The sequence below is a fragment of the Leucopleurus acutus genome (assembly GCF_964270905.1).
Source record: "Leucopleurus acutus genome assembly, chromosome: 11".
NCBI classification, from domain to species: Eukaryota; Metazoa; Chordata; class Mammalia; order Artiodactyla; family Delphinidae; genus Leucopleurus; species Leucopleurus acutus.
This window is the reverse complement of record NC_139152.1, coordinates 9,526,107-9,546,510: the sequence shown is the minus strand read 5'-3', so window position 1 is coordinate 9,546,510 and position 20,404 is coordinate 9,526,107. Positions and strand designations below refer to the sequence as shown.

General features: G+C 45.7%; 1 protein-coding gene across 2 annotated transcripts in view; it reads right to left on the bottom strand.

Annotated features, from left to right (window-relative positions):
• ETV6 (ETS variant transcription factor 6) overlaps positions 1-20,404 on the bottom strand; it is a 237,616-nt gene that overhangs the window by 27,583 nt on the left and 189,629 nt on the right. For both annotated transcript variants that reach the window (XM_082849929.1, XM_082849930.1), the window contains exon 4: positions 7,718-7,852. In XM_082849929.1, the coding sequence (XP_082706055.1) occupies positions 7,718-7,852 (135 nt within the window). The remainder of the gene's footprint in view (positions 1-7,717; positions 7,853-20,404) is intronic.

The window sequence follows — 20,404 nt, the reverse complement described above, 5'->3', positions numbered from 1 at the left end:
CCCCCCAGAAGGAGGCTGACGGCCCTGATGAAAAGCGGCTCCATGCACCGCCCCGGGCCTCCGTGTGCTCCCATCACAACCAAACGCTCTGAACCAGGTAGAGGGTGAAAGGTCATGCTGCCCCAGACCACGACATACAGGAGGCAAAGCAGGAAGAAGAGGCCCTGGAGAGGAGAGGAGGGTAGAGAAGAGGGGAAGGAGGCCGAGTGCAGGGGAAAGTGTCAGCCGGCGCTCGGGGGCTCTGACACTGGGGACGACAGGAAGTTCTGGTGGGACCTCGTCACCTCCTGCCAGATTCAAGAGTCACAGGGATGACAGGGGCACAGGAAGGTTAATCTTAGAGTTCTGAAGGGAGAGAGGAGACGGCCAGACTCATAGGAAGGTTGCAAAGGGTTGTGGAGGACCTACCACGTGCCAGGTACTGAAGGTACCGCAAAGTGTACACACTGCTTATTTTCCAAACAGGCTGTATCCTGAATTAAGGTTTGCCCTTTAAATGTATTTTCCCATAGAAATCATGCAACAGATGGTGCCCGGTTAACCCACGAAGAAGTCCTAGGATAATGGCATGGGTGGACAACAGGACTTTCCTACGTCCGGATGCAGAAACCCGGTGTTTGCACAAAGCACATGCCATTGCAGTAACGGGACTGCTTAAGAAAACTGGAATTGGAATAGCACAGGGAACTATATTCAATATTTTGTAATAACCTATATGGGAAAAGAATCTGAAAAAGAATATATATATGTGTGTGTATTGATATATAACTGAATCACTTTGCTGTACACCTGAAGCTAACACAATACTGTATATCAACTATACTTCAATATGAAAATAATTAAAAAACAGAAAATTGGAATTGGAGGTAAGAAAAAAAACACCATTGCACAACAATGTGAATATACCTAACACTACTGAAGTGTACACCTACAAATGGTTAAGATGATAAATGGTATGTGTATTTTATCACAATTCAGCTTTTTTTAAGTTTAAAGAAAAGAAGAAAAAACCTGAACCGAATAGTGCTAAGAAACAGCAAATAGTCATAATGAATAGCATTTATCAAGCGCTTGCTATGTGACACATGCTGCTCTGAGGGCATTTCCCTTATGAACTTGACCCTTTCTTACATCAATCGTATTCAATAGGTACTGCTATTCTCCTTTTACAGATGAAAACAGAGACACGAGGAAGCTAAGGAACTTGCCTCAAGTCACACAGCTGGTGAAGTGGGAGCTGGGATTTGAACCCAGGTGGTCTGGACCATCACGCTCTCTGGCTCTACCATGTGCTACACAGCTAACGTGTATAACAAAGATGTCAAACCCGGGCCAGTGGCCTCCTTGACACTTCAGTCATGAACACGATTCCAGCAAGACTAGAAAATCGGGGTGGTTTTTACAACAACGGGTGATAGGATGTGGCCTGAGCCGCTGGAAGCCTCATCTACCCTGGTGCCTGTCCTGGGGGGCCGGCTCTCAAGGAGCCACCGCACGAGGGGCTGGTCCAGGGGTACGAGAGCCAGGGCTTCTGTTCTCAGAGGCCACTGCCTGACTCAGGACCCACATTTCTCCCAGGCCGGGAGATTTCTGTCCCGCTAATAAGTCTATTCATCCTGGGGCAGTCAGTGATCCAGACAGGTTAATTCAGTCCAATTTAGTATGAGTTTTTAATATCATTAACTGAAGACATACACTGGGGTCTCAAAAGTTATCTCTGACGTTTTTTGGTTTTCACTTGACAGTTTCAAGTACAGATGGTCCCCGACTCATGATGGTTCGACTTAGCGATTTTTCGACTTTACAGTGGTGGCAAAGTGATACGCATTAGGTAGAAACGGTACTTCAAATTTTGAATTTCGATCTTTTTCTGGGGCTAGTGACATGCAGGACGATACTCCTCGTGATGCTGGGCAGCGGCAGTGAGTACAGCTCCCGGTCAGCCACGCGACCACGAGGGTGAGCAACTGATACCATCCTGTACCCAGACAGCCATTCTGTCTTGCACTTGCCGTACAGTGTTCAATAAATTACATGAGATATTCAACACTTAATTATAAAATCGGCTTTGCGTTAAGATGATTCTGCCCAACTGCAGGCTAACGTAAGTGTTCTAAGCATGTTTAAGGTAGGTAGGCTAAGCTGTGCTGTTTGGTAGGTTAGGGGTATTAAATGCATTTTCAACTTAGGATATTTTCAACTTAAGATGGGTTTATCTGGCTGTATCCCCATCCTAAGTCTGGGAAGATCTGTACTATGAAGCAGAAACATTATAAGCAGGAGTGCAGGGACCTGCCAGTATATTGGACCTGTCTCGGCATCCTAATCTCCATGGTTCTTCTACTCACCATTTAACCATTTGCCCTATTTTCACGGTGCTTGCAAACACACAAAATTAATAAAAATGTTATTTCGGTCAGCTCATTCATGCTGCAGTGGAATGAGCACCGGCATTGGAACCAAGTGGACCTGGGGTTAGGTCTTAGCTTTGCCACTACATAGTTATGTGATTTGGAGGCAGGGTACCTTACTGCTCTTAGCCTCAATTTCCTCATCTATAAAGTGGAAATAATATTACCTTCTTTATGGAGTGGTTGTGAAGATTAAATGATTTAAACATGTAAAAGCTTAGAACAGAGGGCCTGGAACACAATGAGGACACCATAAATGTTAGCTCTTATTTTGTTATTATGAGGTAGATTCATGTACCCCATCTCGTTGGATTATCTCATTAAAATTGTATAAGGTTGGGCTTCCCTGGTGACGCAGTGGTTGAGAGTCCGCCTGCCGATGCAGGGGACACGGGTTCGTGCCCCGGTCTGGGAAGATCCCACATGCCGCGGAGCGGCTGGGCCCGTGAGCCATGGCCGCTGAGCCTGCATGTCCGGAGCCTGTGCTCCGCAACGGGAGAGGCCACAACAGTGAGAGGCCCGCGTACCGCAAAAAAAAAAAAAAAAAAAAAAAAAATTGTATAATATTTCCTTCCTCCAAAGTAGTCTCTGGCAGTTGGATTTGGTGGGCAGGGGGAGGGAGAAGGGGAAATATTTCCTCCAGTAAAGCAATCATATAAATAAAATTTCTGTGGGCCATCCCAGAATACAGGCCACCCTCCCCACCCTCCATGAAGAAATGATTTCCCTCTACTATCTGGGCTATGACCATGGGCTAGTTGTAAGGAGAACTGAGAATGACACCTGAAATTTCTCGTCCTCACTTCCAATTTCCATATCCACCTGGTGACAGAGAGCTGCCCCAGAGCAGAACTTTCACCTTAGAACTATGTCTACTGCTACACAGCATGTGGGAATAGTTTCAAATTCAAGTGATTAAAAACCACCTCCCAATTCCCTGGCGGTCCAGTGGTTAGGACTCCGTGCTTTCACTGCTGGGGCCCGGGTTCGATCCCTGGTCAGGGAACTAAGATCCCGCAAGCCACGTGGCATGGCCAAAAAAAAAAAAAAAAAAAAAATCACCTCCTAGTCTCTTAGAGGGGGGCATAAGAGAGGGTGGACTGAAGGGTCGAAAGGATAGGCGGGTCCCCCAAAGGGATCATGGGATGAGGACATTTGAGAAACACAGGTCCTGTTCCCCCTCCCTGGACACTTGTCCATGTCCAGTCCAACAGGGGTGACTCTGCAAAGCTGACCCCATTTGGAGACCAGCCTAGACTAGAAGCATATTTTAATTGCTCAATGAACTTTCAGGGAATCACTCATTCAAGCAGTTCTAGCACCAAAGGACCAGTGGCAGTCGAATCTATGCTTTGGCACCAAGTTTTTCTTCTTAAATATCCCATGGGAGCCCAAAGTCACTGACTTCGGAACCCAAAGTATCAAAAGAAGTTGCTATCACAACCGTGTGTGACAAATTTATTGTATAACCATCTACTGGTCTGAAATTTCTAAAGATGTTCTGCCTCCTGGTTTTGGTGAGAGAAGTAGTCTCCTTCCTACATAGCTATCTACGTTATACCTAACTAATTCACAGCACGCAGATAAAATGGGTAATCAATAATCAAAGAAAAGGAATCTATTAAAAATGAGATTTTCACCGTGAAACAAGTGAATGATGCTACTCTTGGTTTGACTACTAAGAGGGGTAATGTTATCAGCAGTTCTTGATAAGGTGAGATAAACGAGAAGAGATGTTCAACTTTTCTCAGCATCACCAGACAGGACACTGCTGTACTTTTGTGGATTTTAGTTGCCTACGACCCTGAAAGTAGAGAATGTGTCTTATTCGTCTTCGTATCACCCAGGGAGACCCAGTCCTTAGGATTTAAGGGCTCTAAGATCTGATACCATTTGGTGGTATTTCCTGTCTTATAACTGGGGTGACTAAGGGCCAGAGAAATGAGAAACTGAGTCCTTAGGACTGTTCTGGCAGAAGAGAGGATTAGAACCTGGATTCCTGATGTCCAGATCCCACTCTTGAAGACATTTAATCTAAGCTGACCATGTGTCCCAGTTTGTCAGGGATGGTCCTGGTTTAATGCCTATGTCCTAGCTCACTTACTAGAGTCCCATTTCACTAGCATAAGTGTCTGGGTATGGATGAAAAGGTATAAGGTTATCGTAATTATAGAATATTGCCTTGCCCTCCCATAACTGAGTAAGGGAAGAGTAGAAATGATGGTTCTCCTAGACCTAGGTGGTAATCAGAGTACTGCTTCACCCAAGGCATGACACACTTTTAGAGATAATGAATGTGTACAAACTAAAGGGTCTGAATTAGTATGATCACCCTTCTCTCCCATCAGAGCCTGGAAGGGAGCCTCTGAGCTAACAATGACCTCCAAGCTTCTGGCACTGCCACGTGGCTGCCAGTACGGAAGGTGAGGTTTCAATGTAATGTACTCATAGGGGATATTTGCAGGCAACTGTGGCTGGATTACACAAGATATGTTTGTCCTGTGATATAAATTCCCATTGTGAAATTATGAATGTCTGAATTGGTCACGTCGGTGGCAGTGATGAGGTGAAGTCATGGGGCGTTGAATGAAGCTTTGTGTTTGTACGTCACTCTGCACGCCTCCCTGTGCCAGCCTGCTGAGGGGCTGAGTGGGCCCTCTCTGGAATGGCCCATTCTCCTTCCATGCTGAGCTCTGGGCCGAGTCAAGAGCGACACACTCTTACATTGTACTGTATCCCCAATTAGGTAGCATAAATCACTGGGGATGTAATACTGGATGTTTATAATTTCACTTAACAAACTTTTTTCCCCCCCAGGACCAGATCTCTCTGTATATTAACAAATGCCCATATTAATGTGTTACCATTCACGATATAACCGTATTGATCCTAGAGCTAATTCATGTTAAGCTGTAAATATATTCTTTCTACCTCTCTAGTTGGTCCTTTTGTCACCGAAGGCACCCATATATCTGGAGGTCTGGGGGCCAGCAGCCTCTTCACATCACCTCCGTGCCCGGCACAGCTCTTCTCACGTGATCCCACCTGACAAAGACCCACGCTCCCTTCTGTGCGCTCTCACGTGAGAGCAGGCAGAGGACCAAGGGCACATACCAGGATGGTGTTTTCTGACTGACAGCTTGAAGGAACCGTCTCTGAGAACACGCTACTTTTAAGAGCAGGTCTGAAGCAGAGCTACCTGATCTACAGGGTGATGCAGCCCTTGACCTTGGCCTCGTTAGCTCCATCCTTTTACCTACTGAGCTCACCACGGTCCACAACATAGCACTTGAGAGCGCAGCTCTTTAGGGTGTCGGTGGTGGCGCACGTGCATTTCCTCGGTGAGAGGGGTCTCTGAGAGTGGCCAGCGTTTCCTGCTGAGTCACTCCTGCCCACGAGGACAACAGCAAACACACCTACTTGCGGGTCAGATCAGGCCAAGCGGAGAGAAGGAAGGAGCTGCCATGAGATGAGACCATCAGCCTCCCATCACAGCTGAGGATAACCCGGGAAACAGCAATTCCAAATGGGATTTTTTTTTTTTAATAATGAGCAAAAGAGAGAGAGTGAAAAACAAAACAAAACAGCCCATCACACACCTTTTGTGTGTGAAGAGGCAGGCTAGGCAATCTAATTCCTGCCCTAATCCTAAAGCTTCAGTGAACCCACCACCTCTTCTCTGGAGTAGCTGTTGGCTGTTATGCAAACAGGAAACGCACAGGGCAGGAAGGGTAAAAGAAGGGAGAAACCCAGCTGGGGGGGGGGGGGCGGGCAGCTGCTAACTTCAGCAGAGGCAGAGCTAGAGGAAGACGGGATGAGAGGCACAGGTGGGGAGACTGCAAGAGCACTTGCTTACGCTCCACCACGGAGGCAAGGGGACCTGCTGTGAGAAGCTGGGCACAGGGAGGAGATGCCGGTCGGGTGCCTGAAGCCAGGCTCTGTTCTGTGACGTGTTAATTAGGGAAACACGGAACGTCTCATTTTTAAATCTGCCGACAACAAAACAAAAACAGTCCTGCTCTGGGGCATGTTCAATCAGTTGAAGGAAATGCCCCTGAAAAAACCCAGGGGGTGTAGGCCCCTCATAATCTGGTCTGAAAGACAAGTTTAAAAGAATCACCTTGTGTCCCCAATCTGGGCAGAAGGATGTGGACGAAATGCTCCCCAGAGGCACGGTGCATCGCTGTTCAAGAGAACAGGAGCAAAGCCAGCTTCTTATACCCTATTTCTGTACCCAAGCACCTGCTGCGGAACTCTGCCCGGGGCCGCAAGTCGATTCTGGTCTTTTGTTGTGTTTTCTACCCACGCTTTGATGAGGACCACTGCAAGTCACCAGGGCAGAGCAGTGCACGCCACACCTGAACTGAGCACTCCCAGTGAGCACATTGCAAGACACTGCCTCCGGCGCACGAATACTAGACCTCCTTGGTCCCCCGCAGAGTTCACAGGGTTTGGGTCTCTTTTCTTCCTCCAGCTTAGGTTACCCTCTGCTACCCTCACTCCCCACTGTTTCCCTCCACAGCCCGGAAATCAAAGTCCTCCACGTCCTGCTTCTAATCTTACCTCCTTGGACTAGTTCTGCAACAGCAAAATGTTGATCATTGTTTGTTTGGTTTTTTGTTTGTTTGTTTTTCAATTTTTGGTTGCACCCCATGGCATGTGGGACCTTAGTTCCCCGACCAGGGCTTGAACCCGCGCCCCCTGCATTGGAAGGTGAAGTCTTAACCACTGGACCGCCGGGGAAGTCCCTGTTGATCACTGTTGAAGTAGGGGGAGGGGATGGATCACAGAGCTTTAGTTAGTTTATTCTGTTTGGGGTCTGTTTCAAATTTTTCATAATCAAAGGTAGGGGGAAAAGAAAGGTAAGTTCTATAACCCAAGTCATGGGTTGCTCTCTATTCCAAGGACTCCCTCCATCCTGGGTCCTCCAGGGACGTTCTCTACTTCACTCCTGCTTATCAGACCTTCACAGAATCCTACAGAGTCACCTGCTTCATGAAGCTGAGCCTGCTGCCTGTACTGGCTGTAATCTCCCATTCCACTGTCTCTTTATAGCACCTGTCATAATTATTCTTTGATACTTACATGTGTATCTATCCCATTTCCTCTCCTAGATTGTGAGTTGCAGAGAACCAGATCTTATTCATCTCAGCATTTCCCCCAGGGTCTCAAACAAAATCAGTACCCCACAAATGCTTGTTGAATGAAAAATGAATCACATGAATAAGAACGACTTATCAAAGGAACAGTGGAACCTCTGGGATTTGGCTATGTCTCAAGCAAGGAGAGAGAACCCTCCTAGGTACCTTCTTCGTGGTTCTGATGCAGGATGACTTCCGGCTGCGTGTGTATCGAGTTTCCGGGGTGGAAGAACGGTGAGAAAAGAATCCGAGGTTTCCTCTGCTTCAGAATATGCTGAAGGAGTTCATAGAGCACATCACCTGGATAGAAAAAGGAAAGAAAAATAGGGAAATGGGAGTGTTTTGTTCAACAACTATTTGCTGAGCTTTGACTTTGCGCCTGGCACTGTCCTAAGAACACAATGGTAAGGAAGACAGGTCTGCCACCTATCCACGTGGAGCTTATAGGGGACAGGATGTGGCACTGAAACTCAGGTCAGAGCCATGCAGGTTTTTTTTTTTTTTGAACTTTTTTGATTATGAAAGTCATATACAAAAATAAGTATAAAAATGCAAGAAGATAGAAAGAAACAAAAATCACCTATAGTCCTATCCCTAAGAGACACAAGCCTGTTAATACTATCTACAGTATTATATGGTTATAGAATTAGAATCAGGCTTATCATAGTTTAGTATCTCTCTTTTTCCCTCCACATTATTTAACTGCTTTAGTAGCTGCATTATAACAGCCTGTCACAGGGATGTACCAGACTTTATTAGAAACTTAAACTGTCCCAATTTATTGCTACTATTTTTATAAAAAACATCCTTTTCACGTCTGTATTTGCATTTCAGATTATTCAAAGAAGAAGTACAAAGTCATTAAGGATGAAAAGTTTTAATGTTTCAATGAGAACTCATGGATTCTTCATAGAAATCTTCCCAATAGAGAAAAACGTGCCTTTCTGATCTACCCCAATCCCAGGCAGGAAAAGAATAAACGTGAAAAAGAAATTCACAAGTCCGGTCAGAGGTGCTAACTATTAAAGATACCCTATAAGGAACTGGCTTATGTTCTGGGATGCTTCCCTCTAAAAATACACACAGGCACTGCTCCAAGGTTCCACAATCTCTAGAAAATCATCTTTAGATGTCAGCACCTCGCAGAGGATGGTAGGGGCTGGTCTGAACTGGGGGCCTTCTATTCTATTTGGTATTTGAAGTGTCCACTGAGTTGTTAATTAGCCAAAAAAGCTGTCATGGTCTTGTCCCTCCCCTCTGACTTAGATCCAAGTTAAAAAATGCAGGTGGGTGCCTCAAAACCCCTTAGGGGTGGGTGATTAATCTTTAAAATACCACAGGCTTTTCTAACTGTCTCCCACGCCCTTCCACATACAGATACGCAGTCAACAATTGTACCAAACAGTGGGCTTTTGTCTCTAATTTTAGCCACTTTTAACAGATACTTTAATTAACAACTTAATTTACTGCATATTTTGGGCTATGGCTAAATTATTTTTTTTTCCCTCTTCAACTCAGCCTGAATCTGAGAAACAGTCCAAATGAATTCCTTTGTTTCTGCAAACTTCTGTGCCTTTTCTATTGGTACCAAATATAAGTTCCACAATACCCCGTCCTAAGTGATTCCTGAGATGCCCTGGTGTCTTTCCTTTGATTTTGTTTCTTCCTCTACCTTTGAATTTTGGTCATTATTAATATAACTTACTGCCACTGTTTACTACTGTGATCAAATAGAGCAAAAGACTTCTAAGAACTGAAGACCCCACGTCACTTGGGTATTTCCTTTTAGTGAAACGGGCGAGGAACCGCAGAGGTGTTCTGAACCCGACTTAAAAATGTTCTGTGTAAGGTAGACCCGTGACACATGACTGCCTTTGGAGCTGGGAAGGCTTTGGAGCTCATCTAATTCAAATCCAGTAGTCATGGTGATGCTGTCTCTGATGAGATGAGGATACAGAGCCTGAAATACAGTCCTATTTTAATGATTCATATTTTAATCGCTTACAAAAATAAGTCCCTAATCAACATTTTGTGTCTTGGTTTAGTGTAAATGTCTTCCTGAACTTTTCCGAATTTACATGGCCTCACAACGCTGGGTTCTATCCTGTGGGTTTGAGCGATGCTTTATACCGGTAGTAGCTGAAGAGAAAAACGAAAACACTGAAAAAAAATGTGTTCCTGATGATACTAACAAAAATGGTCAGTTATTCGTGTACCCACTTTGGAAGGGGAGGCCAGGAAATACAGATGCAGTGTGTGTGTGGGCGTTGGACTCTGCTGGTTTGGATGCGGGCTGGTGAGAGGCGAGGGCCCGGCAGCCAGGGCTGGAGGACCAGCTCCTGTGCGTCAGGCGACCTTGAGCAGGTCCCTGAACTTCTCTGCGAAATGCAAACATCTCCCTCAGAAGAGGATGTCGTGAAGCAGGGCCTGGTGCATGTCCCATGTGGTCCCTCCTTGGAGGTCACTCGGGGGGCTGGAGGAGCTCTGGGTATGGTGGCTGGAGAGCATGCAGGTCACTTTCTTTTCTGTTTCCATTTCTCTACGTGCACAGAGAAAGCGAGGCAACAAAGTGGATGCCCTTTACCTTCTCCAGGCCTCAGTTCCTCATCTGGAAAATGGCGATACTGGCAGTATTTACCTCCCAGGATGCCTGTGAGGACTGGATGAGGTAAGTGTATAACAAGCTCATCACAGCACCGGGCAATGAGAACCCAGCAAGCACCGGCTGTTGTGTGACCACCGCTGTTCCTGCTATTATTATGGATATCATTCAAGTGGTTTAGGACAGACCCCGAAGGAGGTCTCAGGAGAACAAAGGAAGACCGTCCGGGTCATGGTCAGTGTTACGTTCCCCCTTCAGAAAGGGCAAGGTGAAGTGAGGCCATTCCCCCACTGGGCTAAGCCTGCAGGGGGGCTGATACGTGCTCTGCACCATACTCTCCCAGGCCTTCTGTACTGCCTCTCCCCAGCCTCTCAACCCAAAGCTGGCGAAGGGAGCCCAGCAGAGAAGGCTCCTCTCTGAGTGGACGAGAGAGCTGGAGAGGGGCCCGTCAGGCAGAGCTCTGCCAGTTCTTTAACTCAACCACAAGAACTAGTAAGGTAACACTCGTAAGTGGCACCTGTGATAGCTGGCTAAGGGGTGGGAGCCTGGGCCCAGGGTCCTGGGCCAAGAAAAAACTTAATTCTAAGACTGCGGAGTATGGCCACAATTGGACCAGTCCATCCACAGACACGTTTCTGCGGCAACCAGGAACTCAGCTGGGGAATGTGGCTGGCTTAGCACAAACGCACCGCTACTCTGGGGGGAAAACCAACCCACCGTATGTGCCATGTGTGTATGATTGGCAGGAAGAGTGTGTGCCTGGTAATGGCTTGGAATCTTAGACTTAGAGAGGATTCTGTAGGTTTCCTAGATGGACTCAAACTTGTGATCAGTAAAAGTCCCCTGCCTCCTCTTCCCCTGCCAAGAAGTAGCTTTGGCTGAGAACTTCTGTGATGGGTAGCCGGACACAACGTAAGCAAACCATTTCTGGACAGCTCTAGTCAACAGAAAGTTCTTCTGTTGAGTTGGAATCTGGCCTCCTCTGCAATCTCATGTACCTCAGTTCTTAGTTTTGGTCTCTGGAGCAGCACAGAACATGCATCCCATCTACAACAGTTTCCTAAATAAATAAAGACGCTCCCCCACTCCATCCTCTTCCATCTCCACTGGCCCCCGATTCCTCCTATACTCAGTCAGTTTTCTTGCTACATTCTTAAAATCTTCTTATACACAGGAGATCACATCTCAAATGTGATCTTAACAAAGAGATCTCTGGAATAAAGAACAGATTTAAAAAGCAGTTATGGGGCTTCCCTGGTGGCGCAGTGGTTGAGAATCTGCCTGCCAATGCAGCGGACACGGGTTCGAGCCCTGGTCTGGGAGGATCCCACATGCCGCGGAGCAACTAGGCCCGTGAGTCACAACTACTGAACCTGCGCATCTGGAGCCTGTGCTCCGCAACAAGAGGCCGCGATAGTGAGAGGCCCGCGCACCGTGATGAAGAGTGGCCCCCGCTCGCCGCAACTAGAGAAAGCCCTCGCACAGAAACGAAGACCCAACACAGCCATAAATAAATAAATAATAAAAGAGAAGTTATATTTATTTGCCTGCTGTATAAAGAGCACGAGCCATAGCACTATATAGCTAACTAAGCTAATGACCACCGGCCTGAATTCAAAGGCACTGTTCAAAAAACTCTTGGCCTGTTCAACTCTTGATAAATCTTCTCTGTCTTCCCAGAAAAGGAATAACTCGTACTAACCATAAAAGATGCTCCTACTGTACTAAGCAAGGAAATCAAGGCTATTGTTTAAGGGATAACAGCTTTTGCTGGTTTCTCCATATATCTTCAGGCGTACACACATGGTTCATGTACCCACAGGTACATGCACAAGTGGATTTGCCTCGAAGCTAGTGAATTTCAGGGGCCTTTATCTGTATCGTCCCATGAAAGGAAACCTAGAACTATATGCCCTCAAATTATAAATTTCAGGTCCCCAAAACCCTGGATATACTCCTAGGTGCGCGCGCGCGCACACACACACACACACACACACACACACACACAGAAGAGAAACCCACAAACTAAACACACAATTTTGTATCAGTGATCTTGATGTTAAAAGCCAGGCAACGACTTCGAGAATCCTGAATTCTATGATTTTATTTGCAATTTGTTCAAAACGAACAGTAGCGAGAGTGAATAAAACTGCTGCAAGTTGCCTTAGCAAAGACTAGTGTCTGATGACCAAGATCATAAAGATGCTGTTAAGGGGGTTAAACATATCTACGTTTCTTTCCTCTTTTTTTTAACATCTTTATTGGGGTATAATTGCTTTACAATGGTGTGTTAGTTTCTGCTTTATGACAAAGTTTCTTTACTTTCAGAGGAAAGAGCTTGGGCTCTGGAGCAAGGAAGTCCCAGGTTTGAATCCTGGTTCCTCTACTCAACAGCTGCGTGCCCTGAGGCAAACTACTTTTCTCTTTGAGCCTTAGTTCAAGGCTTAGTTAAATATTCTTTTGTCTCAAATGAGAAAAATGCCCAGACTCCGCAGGGCTGTTAAGAGGATTAAATGAGATAATGTGAACAAGTGCGCCAGCCGCACGTCTGCCCTCCTGTGCACTCAGGAGATGGTACCCCTTGTGATTATGATAATTATTAACAGATGTGTCTCCAAAAAATCTGGAAACTATTTGCTCTGCTTCAATATTTTTGTCTTTAAAGGACATGCATAAGTTTCATAAAGGCACATTCATAAGAATGGAATTTTTTTCCAGTTGACATCATTTCATACAGATATTTCTAGTTCATGGTTTCTTTCTCTTTCCTTCTAGTTCACAATGTACCTTCAACTTCTTTCTATAGGGTTCTTTTCTTTAGCATTTAAGCAGCTTCAAGTGTTTCCTGTCTTCTACACACACACACACACACACACACACACACACACACGCACGCACACACGCACACACACGCACACACCTCTGTCCTCATCTTCCCCTCCAGGTGCTGTTCCTGTTTCCCTCCTCCCACAGCAGCCAAACTCCCTGAGGAGCTGTCCAACTCTGTCATCACCACAGCCCTCTCCGTTCACTCCTCAGGGCCCTTTGGTCTCCACTCCAACCCTCTCTCCAAAGCGCTCTTGCTGACGTCACCTCACTGTCATCAAACCCAAAGGGCAATGGTACTTGGGGACTTGCTGCCTCTCGGCAACATCATCACCACTAGTCACTGCACCCGCCCCCCGGCCTTAGAACACCCCTTGGCTTCAGACATTCCTCCGTCTCCTGGCTTTCTGCTCTCCCTCCTTCCCCAACCTTTAAGGCTCCCAGATCTCCCATCATCTTTCTCCCTGGGTAATCTCAGCCCCTCCCATGGCTTCAATCAGCTTGTCTATGCTAAATCTACTCCAGCCAGACCTACCTCCTCAACTCCAGAACCTTCACTTACCTCCTACATACATCCTCTTGCATGCCACCCGGGCACCGCGCATCTTATGTGTTCGACATAAATGCCTTTACAACCCACGTGGTGTTTCCTAGTGCAGTAAACGCCCACCTGATTGGGCCAGAAACTCGGCACTCATCCTTAACACCTCTCTCCCACTTATACAACATCTAATCGGTCCCCAAGACTTATAGACTCTGCCTTCTAAATACTGCTTGAATCACCCCCTTTTCTCTGCTGGTCCATCTTAGTTTAAGTCACCGCCATTGCGCCTACCTGCCAGCCAAGCCGACGGCCCTACATCCTACTTCTCACCTCTGTACTTCATTATGCCAGTCTCTGCTTCAGACCCTGAATGGCTTCGACCTGTCTTTAAAATAACATGTAAAGTGCTGAACGTGATCCGCAAGGCCCTGTATGATCTACTGAAGGAATAATAAGTGACTCAATGAATGGCCGTAAAGCTACAGTGTATTCCTCTATATTTATATTCTCCGCATTTTTTTTTCAGCAAGTCTCCTGTCGGGGGTGGCTTGGGCATTTCCAGTTTTTACCATTATAAATAGAATTGCAAGGGCATCTTTTTTGTCCCTCTATTGGATTGTTTCCTTCAAATATTTTCCTAAAACGGTGTCATCAGTGAAAGCGTTTGATTAGTTTTCAAGTTCTTATTATACACGGCTTGTGCTGCAGAAGACTGGGACCAGTGCAGAGCGTCATCTTCAAGACTGTCCAGAGCCTCTCCCCCAGGCATTTCACATCGTTTAACTTCTTGGGTTCAGTAGGTTTAAAGCAGAATCGTCACATTATTGAAAATTTGCATTTTTCTGGTGCTGATTTACTATGTACGCCTCCTCCTACGAAGATTATCTAAAGTAACACATTCTTACATCTGCAAACTGTTCTCTTTTCTCTGTTTCTCTCTTCCATTTTTATTCAGAGATTTTAGTTTCCTTCTGACCAATTCTTTAAAAAATAAATAAGTAAATGAAAGCAGGCACAGTGTGGGAGGGACACTTCAGATTTGTCAGAGAAAACTCTCTCTGCCGGTCCTCTCTGCCTGTGATAGGTTCAAAGTGAAGTCCGAGGCCTCGGCTCCTTCAGTTTCATCATAAATTCCACAGTGAAAACACCAACGCAGACGCAGGCCTGGGGGATCCCACTGGTGGCCTAACAAACATTCCCATCATGGGATGGCCTGGCTTTCCAACTCCGCTCTATCTTAGTTTCCAAGCATTCCATTCAATCCATTTTTGTAGGCTGCTTGAATTACAAACATTTTAATGTAATGCGGAGTGCCTTCTGTGACCGTAAAAATAAACCTACTCTTTTACTTAGGAACAAATATGTGAAATTCAGTTGGTATCTATGTCTTGGACACGGAGATCTCAGGGAAAAAATGGGAGCAGGTTGTGGGAAAATTTGAATATTATATTTAAGAGGAGAATAAATCACTTAGAAGAGACATCTAGTAAGACAACTGCCTTTACCTGGATACAGAATATAAGGTAAGATAAAGCAAAGAATAAGCTTGTGAGAAAATCCAAATACCGTGACATAAGTATGCACTGTTAATTAAAGGACGTGTTGTATGTTTTACATGTTAAAATATGACTCTGTACAGCAGAAAGTTCAGTCATCACCACCATTTCACTGCCAGGATAACCTAAGTTCTAAGAAATGCAGTGACTTTCCTGTAATTGACTTATCTAAGCACTTCTCCGATGGGTAATACACATATTTTTCGCTTGTGTTGCTCCAAGACACAGCAAGGGAAGAAAGAAGCCACTCTGGGTGTCTTCAGTCAAGGGTCATGTCTGCTGGAACTCCCACACTTCAGGGCTAACGTTCCCCTCTGTGACCCACGGCCTCAGACCCTGTGACTTGAGTCTAAAACAGCCCGTTGATTCAGCTACTCAATTCAGCAAACCACCCACCATTGCTTAATAGAGATTAATAGGCAAGTTGGTTTCCAAGGAACTATATGTAGATAAAGACTGGTATTTTCACTTTAAAGAAATTTCAAAGAAATTTTACTGTATTTGAAGATCACAAGCAAAGCGTATTTCCAAAGTCAAAGGTTCTGGTGGGTTGGAGAGGTTTGTAACATCACACCGCAGTACGGTAAAAACTGATTTACTTAGTAAAACCCCAATTTACTTTTTGCTGAACTGACTTGAAGGAACTTTGAAAATATGTTTGTTTTGCTTTTCGTTTTTTTTTTTTTTTTAGCATTGATAGAAAGTCTAACATGAATTAAATTAATAACTTTTTGTTCATTTAAATAATGGATACATAAATACGTTCCACCTGAACAACTCTAAATAAAAGTTAGTGCTAACTTGTCTGTTCCGTCTTATTAATATGTTTTCACAGTCTCAAGGTGGTCAAGAAACACAGAGTTATTCATTGTAAGACATTCACTGAATTCATAAAATTCAGTGAAATTCCTTTGAATTTAAATCATCCCAGACCATTTAATATGGTAACTACCTAGTCGCTCAAGGACTAGGTGAAATTACCCTGTCTGGGTGACAGTTTATAAAGCTGAGATTCCTGTACATTTTTTCCTTAACTTTGAGAATGTCATAAATATGTCATCTCTGATTGAGAGATTATTTCAAAAACTAGATCCCATTTATATTCAACCTTGACATCTTCTGTTTGGAGATGATATTTTAAAGTACATTCTAGTACATTCCCTATTTTATTCTAGTGGTTGAAAAGGGAGGACCTTTGTCCTGGAGGTGGACACGGTAAATGCAGTTTGTTAAACTGGTCAAAGAATGCGGAGTTCAGAGAGGCTACCATATTTGACTTCAGGTATCTCAGTAGTTCAAGTAATTATAATTCATTGAGCTCCCGTTCTCTCCTCTCTACATCTGGAATGAGTAGTGTCAAGGAATGTTATTTCCAAACACAGAAAGCAGAAGTCTGGGTGAGGCCAGGCAGGAAACGTGGCTGGGAGGAAGCTATAAACATCCATTCATGGTGATGCGCCGGCCACCAGGTACTTTTGCTTCATTCTAGCAGCCCCATGACTAGTGAGAAGCTGCTGCTTTGTCGTAGGCAGCAAAAAAGATCCAAGGAAAGACAGGAAAAAACCGGGTGAAGTCTAGGTTTTACAAGGTATACAGGTCGAAGGAGACCAAGTTCTTGAATATTTATTTACTGCCTGTAGGTGGGAAGTTGTAATGTTTATTGGAAGCTTAACACTTTCAGTGGCTGAAGCTGGGTTGACCTGTTCAGAGGTGAAGGGAGTTTAGGATCGCCTCGCTGAAAATCCTGTTTTATGGATGAGGAAAATAAGGGCAAATGAGGTGATGTGATCTGCGGAAGAGCCACGTGTAGAACCTGGGCCTCACGACATCTACACCAAAGGCAAAAGCAAAGCCCACGTCAGAAGCAGCAGTACCAAATGTTACACCTGAGAGAGAAACAAGGTTTTCTATTTATACCTTGTCTCTATCTAAGGAGAATGTGAACAGGTATATCACGCCCTCATCACCCTGCTGGCTGGCTACTTCATGGGAAGGGTCTTCTCAACTCCTACTTAGTTCTGTCTTCCAATCCCTCTGACAATTCTCCCCTGTTTGTGATAAGTTTTCTTATGGCCTCTACTGGCAGGTATCACCTTGATATTCTGTCCATGGCTTTCCGGTTGATGCCTTAATTAAATTACCTACAGTGTAAAGTTATGCTCAGCTTGATGTAATGGGGATGATACTCAAAATGATTATTCCCAGCTTGGCCTGGTTCCTGTCTCAGATTCTGCAGAACAGGACGCATCTTCCTGGATGTCCTGGCATCGCTTGGCCAAAGTGCCGTTAGTATTATCATTCTGGTGTCACTGATCCTATTCTGGACTTCAGCACCTTGCACGAGGACCGGAGCAATGGCACTGCATCTAGCTTCCCTGCTTTTAGCGACCCAGTAAATCCACCCTATGCACTGATGGCAAATGTCTACACCAAAGGAGAGCTCCAATCGTATCATTCTCCTGATCAAAACCTTTCAGTGGTTTCCCATTACCTGCAAAATAACAGCCAATCTCCTTAACCTGGGCTTTAAGGCACTCTCAGGTTGGGCCATAATTCAACCAATATTTGTTGAGTGCTGACTGAATGCTTCACTAGATGCTGGAGACGTGGCAGCTTAACAGGACACAGCCCTGTCCAAACTGAACTCTCTGCTCCGGGAGAGGATACGGATTAGAAAACAATCACATGTAACACAGTGTGTGACTCGTGTCTGTGTGTGTGTGTGTCTCTCTGTGTGTGTGTGTGTGTGTGTGCGTGTGTGTGTGCGTGTGTGTGTGTGTGTGTGTGTCAGGGGCCATGACAGAATCAGGAAATGCTCTGAGATAAAAGAGGACCCAGACCGAGGTGGGGAGAGGTGGAGGAAAGGAAGGTGGGGTGGAATCAGGGATGCAGGGATGGGAGCCAGGGAAAGCATTCCTGGAGAAGGCAGCAGAACTTGAGACATGAAGAGGCAAGCGGACAGGTGAGGGGGGCGGGGATGAGTGACGATGAACAGTGTCTAGCTCACGTGGCCTCCTCTCTGAGTTCCTCCCCCACATGAACTGGCCTCAACACCCTTCCTTACCTACCACTTGCTCACCTTTCAAAGCTTTCAAAGTCCGGCTCCGCTACCACACCACTGAGCCTCACTGGACAACCCAACTGGAAGTCATCTCTCTCTCTCTCAAGTCCTTCAGCCCAAATTTCCGTCCTCTGATGTGGGGCTGCCCAGGGAGCACTCACGGAATGAATTTCTACTGCCCCCTCCTAACCGTGGCTACAGCACCACGCCCCGACTATCGCACCAGCCTCATGCTGCCTCTTCCATCGTAGGGGGGCTTCCTTACCGCCGCCCAAACACACTAAGTTAATGCTGCTCCAGTGACCCACCCACTCAGTTCCACCCTTCACGTCCCAGACCAACTTCACTCCTGCTTTCTTGAGACCCACCCGACTCTGCTCTCTCCTGCCCCAGCTCCCTGCGCCTTCAGGTTCAGTGCAATCCTGGCTCCAACTGGGCAGCAGGCTCCTGTCCAGCTTCCCACGTGGCCCACCCGGCAAAGACCTGACAAAGTGGCAAGGGCGTACTGACAGGTTCTGTGTATCTTCGCTCCCAGCTTTGAGCAGAGAGAACCTAGTTTCACAAGGAAAGTTGAGAGGTCACCGGACAGAAAAATAAATCAGCAACAAAAAGGAACGCCTGAGATAGGGTGGGGGGAAGGCAGATTTACAAAGTCTAAGTCAAATCAAGTTAAAACACATCACTATGTTTTCCTCTGTTTGCCTGACATGAGTAATTTCTCCGGAACCCTAAAGAGTCAGAGCTCTTTTCCTCCAGATAGGTAACTTTGCCCCTTTGAGTATAATCTTTGAGTTTCCACTGGAACAGAAAAGGGAAGTGTTTTTGCATTAAATTAAAAGGAACTATCGAGGTTCCTTTTAGGTTAGTTTTACTTATTTATTTATATCATTGTTTGACGGTTTTCTTGTTCTGAGGCTACAGAAAGAATCAATGATTGAAGACCAAATGTTTCAGGTAGGTTTGTGTCCCTTATAAAACCATAGCAATGATCTGTTTTTCAGCCTTGATTTACGTTTTCAAGTTTCCATTAACATCTATACTTCTGGGGGAAACTTCCCCTTTATCATTTCCTCATATAAACGGTTCTGCTGCAATTGGGAAAAGCTGGGGCGATACTGTTCCATACACACCCTTATCTTACCCTCTGTGATGGGGCTGTTTCCTCGTGGCGGTTAGCTAGTGTATTAACTCCCGGCCAGCCTCCAGGAGTAAATCGGGGTAAACGTAGCTGGGCACAGACCTCCCGTGGGACCCCTGCCCTCAGTCAAGAAGACACGGTCTCTGCCAGACGAGTTGCATCGAAGTGGGGCTGGCGGTGAGACTTGACAGAGGGAGGGCCCATCAGTCCTTGAATAACTGCACTCAAGAGGCAGAAACCTGAGACCAAAGTTCCCCTTGGACATATGGAGTTCCCAAATCTCTACTTCAAAATACCCATCAAGTGTGAGAAATGAAGTTGGAAAGTATATTTGAAACCTTCCCCACGTCAGGAATACACTCTGCAGGTACAAAAGCTCCTTACTGAATGCAACCTTCCCATGTGGGTTCAGGAGCCCTTATTTTGACAAATCTTTCTCGTTAGATGCGTTGCTTGTATTTTTCAGGGGTTCTACAAGCTACAAGATGCATTACTTCAAAGAATTCAGTACTTCTAACGGAAATCACTTGAAGTCCCGGGCATTTGTTTCTAAACTTGCCTGGGCTACTAGGATCTCCACCTTTCCAACCCTTCTCTCTCGTTCCCTCGATTCTTCTTTCCTTTTCTACTCCTCCTGCCTCGGCAGTGCTCATTCCCCTGCCTCTGCTGTCTTTTGTTATTTGTTTTTGTTTTCTTTGCCTGCACCACGTGGCATGTGGGATCTTGGTTCCCTGACCAGGGATCAAACCCACGTCCCCTGCACTGGGAGTGCGGAGTCTTAACCACTGGATCGCCAGCGAAATCTTCCTGTCTTTGTTTTTAACTGAGCAGTTTGCAATCTACACTCACGCTCAAGCATCTCTTGTAAAAGTCTTCAGAATCAGAAGCAAGGCAGAGAGAGAGGGTCAGAATGCATTTTCTTCCTTATTTGGTGGTGCAATGAGATCCCTTAAGTACCAGGGTCTATAGGTCCGAACTGGGTTACTTCTCCTAACCTTAAAAGTTTCCCCCGGTCCTGGAAATTCTTCCTCTTCTCCCCTCAAACTGACCTACGTCAGCAGGATCTGTCCTCTACTAAGCTGGGTCACTGTCCTTGCGTTCACGGTGACGATGTGGAGATCTCTT